Below are 9254 nucleotides of genomic sequence, written 5' to 3' on the forward strand. Positions count from 1 at the left end.
TTGGTATTAATTAAATAATACTATTAAGACACTACCACAGGGTACAGCACCCTAAAGACTACTAATATAAGTAACAGCAAGTTCTTACTAACTAATATAAAAAAGAACTAATAAGCTATATTAATAAGTTTACTAAGTAAGGCCTTTTCATGTCCCATAAGATGCTTTAAAATTTTATAAAGGAAATTACTGGCAAGAAGCCTAAAAAATACTAGCCTAGGTATTTTATAAAATATTATTAAAATAATCTTATCTTAATCTATATAATAATTATTAATACCGCATGAAAATAAGCTAATTTTATATATAAATATACTCTATATTTCAAGTTATTAAGCTAGAAGATATAGTAATATAAGCTATAGCTAGAGAATATCTATAATATAGATAAGAAAGAATTTTTTATTAAAATACTAGTTAAAAGTCTTAGGATTTTCTTAAAGTAAAAATATATAGCTAGAGGAGGGCTTAAGTAATACCTGTAAGATAGAAATTATAAGTAGATAATTTTAATTACTTATATTTATACTAATAGAATCTCTCTCTTACTAAGTCTTATTTACCAGGCTTTTACTAGTAATATATAAGATTCCTAGCTTTAAGATTTTAATTTTAAACTTTATTCTTACTTCTTTACCTCTTCTATAAGTAGTTAGACCAATAATAAACTAGGATATACCTAGTTAACTAATATATTTAACTATAAGATTAAGAATAAGATATACAGGTAATAGAAGCTTCTTATTTTTAATAATTATAGATCTTACCTTACTATAAAGTTTATTAATTACTATAATACTAATAAGATCCTATTAATAATATATCTACCTTATTTAACTTATTTACTATAGCTATTTAATATTAGGATCTTTAGCCCTCTCTCTATTACTTATAGTAAGAATCTTGAGGACTTTCTATATAAATTAATAGGTCTTAATTATATTATTAAATAGGACTTCTTCTGCCTCTTCTAGCTAGCCTGGGAACAGGCCTTATTAATAAAAAATATTCTTTCTTTATAGTAAACTATAGAAATATAACTATTAAATCTAGAAATAATTCTAGTTTAATTTAATAAGTAGAATAACTCTAGGCCCTCCTTAAATAATTCCTCATGCTCTATCCTATAGATAGAGAACTAGCAAAAGATTAAGAAGCTTTTAAATTAAGTTATTACTAATATATATAATAAAAATATTAAAAAGTTAAGCTTAATAATATATTACCTTTTTATAAAGAATATTATTCTAAAATTATATTATTAAGGTCTTGAATTAGCCCTCTAGAATAAGAAAAAAAAGTATTAATATAAGAAACTCTTATAGTTTAAGCTTGTAGCTCCTAAAAATAGTAGTATAGTTTTTTACTCTTTTTAAAAGGTTTAGCAGGCTCGTGATTTTTAAATATAGAAGAATAAAGCTATATAACTTGCTAAGGTATTAAAGGAGTAAGAGAAGGTCTATTAATAACTTACTAAAGAGGAGAAATAATACTTGCTTGAAGAGTAAAAGAGAAATTAAGTATTCTAGTAAGAATTATAGTTACTAGAGGTAGAGTAAAAGAAATAACAAAAGGAAAATACTTACCTAGCAAAGAAGGTAGATTACTAGCTTTAAAATAACTTCTAGTAGGTAAAGAAGTCTCTAAAGAAGGTCTCTAAAGCTTCATGCCAGCAAAAATCTATAGAAACCAGGCCAACAATACCTATAGAAGTCCTAGAGGCCCCTCTAATAGTAAATTATTAAGGCTGCAAGATCTGGCTCCCATAGCGCTTTCAGACTAATTAAAAACTATATATAGAGTCCTAATAATAACTATATTTATCCACCAAAAGATCACGCGATAATAATAATTATATATGGTTGAATTGCTTCATATTCAATATTGCTGGTAGTAGTGAAATCGGGCGTCAGGTGGGACCGGGCGTCAGGTGATCACCGACTGTAGCGCAATACACAGCAGAAATCCAATTCCTCCCGGCTTCACTTCACACCAAGCAAGACGAATAACCTCAAGCCAACAACCATCACTATCCAATTGCACCCCCCCCCCCCCTCCTTTCTCTCAATAAATACCAAAAATCCTACCTTATATATCGCACCTCAGAAAAAGTACTTCATCCAAACAACACCCAACATGGTCGACATCGTCCCTCTCTCCTCCTACCCCTCCTACATCGATCTCCTCCCCGCCATCCAAACCTGCAACATCACAAACCTTCCCGAAAACTACTTCCTAAAATACTACCTATACCATGCCCTCACCTGGCCGCAGCTGAGCTTTGTGGCCGTCGTGCGCCCGCGCAATGGCTACACGAAACGCACAGGCGCCGGGACAGGCACGGGCGATTTGTCCGAGCAGTACCCCAAGGTTGTCGGGTACGTGTTGGCGAAAATGGAAGAGGAGCCAACGGACGGCGTGGCGCATGGACATATTACAAGTTTGAGTGTGATGCGGACACATAGACGGTTAGGAATTGCAGAGAGGTTGATGAGGATGAGTCGTATGTTTCCTTCTCTTCTGACACATGTTCTTTTTCTTTCCTTTCTTTCCGAAAAGAAAAAAAACAGGGGGTGAGCTGCTGCTAACAATTAGTTTTTTTTTTTTTTTTGGGGATATAAATAGAACGTGCAATGGCTGAATGCCACCGTGCAAAATTCGTCTCCCTTCATGTTCGCATCTCCAATACCGCTGCTCTTCACCTTTATCGCGATACATTGGGTTTCCAAGTCGACAATGTCGAAAGCAAGTACTACGCTGATGGCGAGGACGCTTATGCGATGCGCATGGATCTGACCAATATGTGGTTGGACTGGGCTGAGATCGAGAGGAAAGATCGGCTGCGTCAGGCAAAGGACGAAAAGGACGCGGATGAAGGTGACGAGGTTGGAGATCTAGGCAAGAAGGAGAACAACAGTGAGGAGAAGATGGTGAAGGTGAAGATTGGACGGAGCTTAGGGGTTGGCGACCTGGTTGAGAAGAATGAGGCGCAAACAGCCTAATAGAGTGATTTTTTGCTCATAGATACCTACCCTACCTAGTTTGGATGGGATTGAATAAACGAGGATTATCAGGATTACTCTTGATAAGATACTGGGAGAAAGTATGTATGTATACATTCTAGTGACATGTCCACTATCAACCAACAAAAGGGGGGGAAATATCCCTAAAGTCTTTTGTGTGCTAGATAATGGTATTAATCAAAAGGTCATCATAACTTCATTATGCTGTATGAACTCTGTAGCCTCAGCGCTGACAAGAAAAGCAAATGACAAGAATTTGAGAACAAACACTTGAACAGAGTTAAGAGACAAAGATAGTACACGAAAGGAAATACCAACATTCTCTAAAGGCCCAATTCACTTCCCCTTCCCAAAAAACACCAACAAAGTCATTATTAACACATAAGAATCTAATTGCGAGTCGTGTTGGGGGTTATCTCCTCCTTTGTTCCATTCCCTTCTTGCGAAGAGTCAATGCTTGGTGTGCCGGTTGCATTGACTGCACTGCTCTCAGATCCAGCTGCAGGCCGCTGGGCGGAGGGCAGTGATGTGGCCTGAGGCATAGTCTCGCGATTGCGATTGCGATTGAGGTCCAGATTCTGCAAACTTTGTTCTAAGCTTGCCGGTGGCTCCGCCGCAGGTTGCTGTTCTTCCCTTTGTCCCCGGCGAGATCGACGTTCCTGGCGTTGTCGATTCTTTTTCATCCGACGCTGCTCGTGCTGTTCGTCTCGAGCACGCCGCAACACATCCCGGAAGGCCTTTCGGGTGGCTCGCATCTCCTCTTTGACGGCCCGTTTTTCGGCCTGGTTGCGTTGTCGATCTTGAGGCGATTCCCAGCGGCCCCAGCTACCGCGTCCTTGGGAGCTGTTTTGGGACTGGTGGCCCCAGCCGTTTCTCCAGCGGCTGCTACGGCAGGAGATACGCTCTTGTCGGCGTGAATCCCGCAAGACTTCCAGTTGGCGTCGGAGTTCCACCGCTGCATCATACAGGTCACGGTTATGATGATCATTCAAGGAGAGAAGCTGTGCCCGGACTGTCGCAAGATCGGAAGAACTTAGCTCGGACGTCGTAGACAGGGAGTCGATAGAGGATAGCGAAGACTCTGAACAGCTTGACCCAACCGAGGCTCTGCGGATACGTTGATTTTGTAACTGCGGAGATGGCTGATTATTGCTGGGAGCGTTGATATTGGGGGTGGACGGAATTGGCGGGTAATAAGCCGGATGTCGTGGGGACCTGGACCAGCCACTGAAAGCGGGTTCTACTTTACGTCCTTGAAGACCGGTTTGTTCTTCAATCCAGCGGCCATGAGCCATAGCATGTTCTTCAACCTGTCGGCCGTAATGTTGGGCATGGGCGCTAATCTGGTCTCCATACTGTTGGGCTTGCTCTGAGATGCGCTCACCATACTTTTGGGCTTGCGCAGCCAGGGCCGAAATCCATCCTAGAGGTCCACCTTTATTACCAAAACTCTCAGACTGATGTTGCTGGCCACCCCATCCCCACGGGGGATATTGCTGGTAAGGGGCCGGGTAAGGATATGCATGCGGAGGTTGACCGGGGTGAAAGAAGGGAGGTGCGCCATGTGGAGGAAAGAAGGGGGCTGGATTGATGCCTGAAGCCGGGAATCCATAGGGGGCAGGGTTCTGCGCAAAATGAGATGGAGAATTTGGGTAACCTGCAGGGGTGATAGACAAGTTTGCCGCTGAAGGGCGTTCACTGCCAACTTCTGACGATTGCGCAGAACGAGTTTCTTGGGACGCCCTAGTCGCAGCGGGATAGCACCTAGGACATAGTGGAGATACAGGTGCATCGCGAGGGTCAGTCACGTAGAAAAAGACGACCTGGGCAGCACGGGGTTCGAAGAAGCACTGGTTCCATTCTGCCATCACAGCAGCGATACGCCTCTCACGCTCTTCGTCCGTTTCCTGGGGCCGGTCTTTGCGGTCTCTTTGGATCTCTGCTCTCACTTGACGTGGCAGCTCGGCAGATGATGATGCAAGGCCTAGGTGCGGAGGAAAGAGGTGACGTAGGAACATATCCCAGTCCTGCTGGGAGATGTTCTCCATGCGCGAACTCCAACAACGGGGTCGACGAGGGAAATCCTTCGACTGGCTCCGAGGGTAGACAGTCATATGGTGCTCCATGGTTTCCTGTTCACTCTCCACAGCAGGAGGCGGTCGTTCCACAAAATAAGCAGCGGCTGATGTAAAGTGCACAGGCAATCCTGGAGCCGCGGTTGTAATTTCACCGCCTGAAGTCACAGATACTGCATCTCCACCTCGCAGACGCAGCAAGTTGCGGTTTCCGTCTGTTAAGGCAGTCACATTCCTGTTGCTGTTTGACTGCGACAGTAAGGGGTCTACCGCTGAGTACGGCGGTGGGGGAACCTCATTAGGGTCCATCGCGGGGGACAGCTCGTCCGCCGTGGCACAGGGAGGTTTGAGCTAATTTGTTGTTTAAGATCTTCGGACTTTAATTAGTGGCCATACATAACGGGTGAAGACGCTGCGACAGTGTCTATCCAGCTCCTTCCGAGGATAATATGCCTTCTCTTACCTGAGTCCTCCAGGATCCTTGAAGACGAGTAGCGGAAGGCAGCAAGATTTAAGTGATACCAACTGGTTGTGACTAGTCAGCTCAAACACACGCGTTGACAGCCAGGGAAAAAACAGTATTGCGCAAAGATTAGAACAGTTACTTACCTATGGTAAAACAGGCCCCGGGAAATCCGACAACAGAGAAACCCAAGACAGACAGCTCGAGAGCGAAGCTGAAGACAACGCTCACCGTGCGCGGAGAAGCACCGGAGTGGCGGGCTGAGATCACGGGGAGCGGATCGTGACTGATTGGCGAATAAGGCACCAACCAACATCGAGGCTGCTTCTGAATGTACATACCCTCTCAAGCCATGGCCTCATTTTAATCCCGAAAATGAAGCTCTAGTTTAGAATAATCTCCATTACATATATACACTTCATTTTTGTTGATGTTCAAAATTCTATCCTATTCATGTGCATGATGATGATGATGATGATGATGGTATCGAACGAGGAATCCAAGTCTTCCTACGGCCCCCGAACTCCGAAGCCGAATGAATGCTGGGCCATAAAGGAGGAACTGACGATAAAGAAATAGGCAGGAACATGCAGGACTTTAGAACTCATTCATACTAGTCCCATGCATCCCCCCATCCATCATCCTCGTCCGCATCTTTAGGTTTCGTGTCAATCTTCTTTGCTGGTGCGACAACGACCTTGGGCTTTGCTGTACTACTGGGACTGGAAGTTCGCGAGATTGTGGTAGAATGAGATTTGTTCAAGCCCCTAGGCAAAGGTTTCTTTGCCTTCGACTGCGCAGCAAGCCATCCTGCAAAGTCCGGTTCTCCGCCATCATCGTACGGGGCAGGGGCTGCTTTAGGCTTGGAAGTAGAAGCTGCGGACGAAGAGGGAGACGCAACGTTAAAAGGATCGTCGTCGTTCTGCCAATCATCGCCTTCTTCGCCATCCATAGCGCCCCATGCATCGAAGCCATCGTCTACTGGTTCTTCCTTGTGCACTGGTGAAGGCTGTTCGGATAAGGACCGGTTCAAAGTCTGGGCCGTAGGGCGTAGCTTTTCCTTGGCTTGGCTAGAGGGTACTGGGGAAGATGGTTTTGTTGGGCGAGGTACAGATGCAGAGCGTACGGGTTCCGCCTCAACGGGTTTTGTGGTGTTGGCAGAAGGCTCAATCTCGCCGTTTGCTGCGGTTATCTTGTTAGTGAACGAGGAAATCGCCCATCCTGCCCAGGATTTATCGTTAGATGTTCCGATACGAGCGGTCTCCTTGGGAGCATCTGGACTGGTTGCTGCTGGCAGGACTGTATCGGGCATGTTACTACCAAACTTCCGTACGCGCTGGATATATAAGTCGAGAGTCTTGTTGGCTTGATCTCTTATCAACCTACAGGAACGTATTAGCCATGGGATGCGATCATAAGATAAGCTATATAATGTACTTTTCCCGGTCAAGAAGAGAAGGGCAAATGGCTGGAAGAACCTTTGTAGCGCAATCATCTTCGGTGAAGCACTCCATCGTTGCGGACAACGCCAGTAAGCCAGCGTTCCGAGCATGGACGAACGGATCCCGAAGGGCTCGAGTGAAAGCTGCGATGAGAACTTTGGATCGCGACTGTAAACAACGGTTAGCACAGGTTGAATTGAAAAGTGTCCCATGCACTTACGCCCTGTCCTAGGTTTTTGGCGATCTTTCCCAAGCAAATCGTAGTATTAGTACGGATACCTGGTTGGTCATCATTGGCAGTTCGCGCCAGGAACCTGAGCAGCTCGCCATTGATAGTTCGGTCTGAGAGCTTGTTGATCACAGGCAATACTGCCTTAACCGTCTGTTCGCGAACAACTGGCGCAACATCTGTGAATCCAGAGGTCTATGGAAGAGAACGTCAGATGATATGAATGCCTGTGAGTGGAGAGATATAACCAACAATCTGAGGGAAGATCTTGTCATTCACGATCTTCTGGGGGAGATTATCGATCATCATCGGCAAGTGATCTAGGAGACAAACTCGGATCGCGCGATCAGGGTTTCCGAAGAGGCGAACAACAACCGGTGTAAGTTTAGCATTAAACTCGTCCTGGGACAGCTTTGCCCCTATCTTTAGAAGGGCCGATAGGACCTTTGGGCCACCTCCTCCAAACTCAACCGACTTTAACAGCTCTGGGAGCACCTTCATCTTGAAGAAATCTTCTGGGAAGTCTTCCGACAGCCCATCGAGCTCACTAGGTCAGTCAGTACATATCCACAATAACGCCCTTGGGGAGAAACCGACTTGAGAAATTCCTCCCGCTCCGCATCACTTTTGAGACCTAGACTATCGATATCGTCTGTCAAACGGATAAGTGGTGTCTCAAAAAAGCCACCAGTCTTTTTCCCTTGCTCGACGAAATGAGCAGGACTCAATCGTATTTTGGGGTTAGCTGTGTGAAGACGTTTATAGCTCTGCTGCATCGTGGGCGGGATATTGGTGGGTTTGCCTAATTGGTCTCCTCCAGAAAAGTTGCCATTGAATACTTCGAAAATCAAAATTCCGAGGCCGTAGGAGTCAATAGCTGTCAGCGGGTTCCGCTTAATTGCGTCCCACCCGCCTTTAACAACCTCCGGGGGGGTATATCTCGCAGCGTCCGGTACGAGGCTGCCATAGGTCTGCCGCGGGTTTAGCAAAATGGTAGGGGCCACAGAATACTCTGTCGGGGCATCTAACTGACATATATAACCGCCTGATCATCATTCATTGAACTCAAGATATCAAACCCTCCCAACTTCCATTCGCCACTTTCACTTGTGAAGACCGACGAAGCTCTCACAGCACCGTGGACGGAGGAGGCATCCCCGTTAATGAACTTGAGCGTAGACTTTTAAGAGGAAACACAGTGGAATCAGCATCATTCGCAAACCATAATCACAGATTCAAGAACATACCGCTACTGTGTATAAACCCCATTTAGATGTCTCCTCGCTTAGACTTCTGCGCTTCACATGCCAGGAAAGGGGAACCACCCGTTCGGTCACAATATAGATGGTGCTCTCTGTCTAAACGTCATCAATATGTTTTTCCCTCTTTCCAAACGATAGAGAGCCGCTGGTGCCCTTCATTAAGCGTGTTCAGGATCAAATACCTCAATCGTATCCAAAACCTTTATTACCCCCGGATGTCTCAAGGTTCGTGATTTTCGGACCGCATTCTTCGCCAGTGGTAGGCGGGACTTATTGGCGGCTATTTCGAAGGTAAAGATACTGCATGAGGAACTGTCTTCCTATATTCCGAAACAAAAAAAAAGCAAGGTATTAGCGATCTTGGTTCCATAGCCAAGAGCAACATAGGGGAATACACCACAACTCATACCCGTTTTGTAGCATTATGAAGCGTCCAGATCGAGTCGGAAATGTCCACCCTATCCCCAAGCGTATAAGGAAATGAGCTGCTTTTGGCGATTGCAGACGCGACGGCCGATTTAAGGAAATCCATGGCGGAGGGTGACGAGTTGTCCTCCCTGTCCCGAGAGCCAACTGACTCGGTTGGAAGCTTAGCTGGTCTCTTGCGGACACAATTTGGCGAGGCACTGTTTGTCGCCAGAAAATAGAAGCAAATGCAGCGATGACTTTCGAGGGTGTTTAGGTATGCGATCACGCGCTCCAGTTCCAAAATTAAGCCACAGCCCTCCGAGTCGAGATATGCTATGCCTATGCAGCGGGC

The 9254-nt window shown here is 45.2% G+C and overlaps 3 protein-coding genes across 3 annotated transcripts; 1 reads left to right on the plus strand and 2 right to left on the minus strand.

Annotated features, from left to right (window-relative positions):
* The first annotated feature begins 2046 nt into the window (after nt 1-2046).
* On the plus strand, nt 2047-3337 carry P175DRAFT_0498989 (peptide alpha-N-acetyltransferase complex A subunit ARD1). Its single transcript, XM_040896638.1, has 2 exons — nt 2047-2503; nt 2626-3337. Exons 1-2 carry the CDS (start codon nt 2137-2139, stop codon nt 3000-3002), a joined length of 744 nt encoding a protein of 247 aa, XP_040753845.1. The 5' UTR covers nt 2047-2136; the 3' UTR covers nt 3003-3337.
* A 75-nt stretch (nt 3338-3412) lies between these two features.
* Nucleotides 3413-5923, minus strand: P175DRAFT_0490921 (uncharacterized protein; the record flags this gene model as incomplete). The annotated part of the gene is made up of 4 exons (XM_040895813.1): nt 3413-5449; nt 5562-5578; nt 5708-5882; nt 5903-5923. 4 exons carry the CDS (start codon nt 5921-5923, stop codon nt 3413-3415), a joined length of 2250 nt encoding a protein of 749 aa, XP_040753846.1.
* Nucleotides 5924-5961: 38 nt separating this feature from the next.
* P175DRAFT_0473476 (COPI-interacting protein CEX1) lies at nt 5962-9026 on the minus strand (the record flags this gene model as incomplete). Its single annotated transcript, XM_040895169.1, has 9 exons — nt 5962-6943; nt 6999-7171; nt 7224-7427; nt 7485-7779; nt 7830-8203; nt 8266-8412; nt 8480-8590; nt 8677-8814; nt 8904-9026. 9 exons carry the CDS (start codon nt 9024-9026, stop codon nt 6175-6177), a joined length of 2334 nt encoding a protein of 777 aa, XP_040753847.1. The 3' UTR covers nt 5962-6174.
* Nucleotides 9027-9254: the final 228 nt, after the last annotated feature.

This window comes from Aspergillus ochraceoroseus, assembly GCF_002846915.1.
Source record: "Aspergillus ochraceoroseus IBT 24754 chromosome Unknown P175scaffold_2, whole genome shotgun sequence".
NCBI classification, from domain to species: domain Eukaryota; kingdom Fungi; phylum Ascomycota; class Eurotiomycetes; order Eurotiales; family Aspergillaceae; genus Aspergillus; species Aspergillus ochraceoroseus.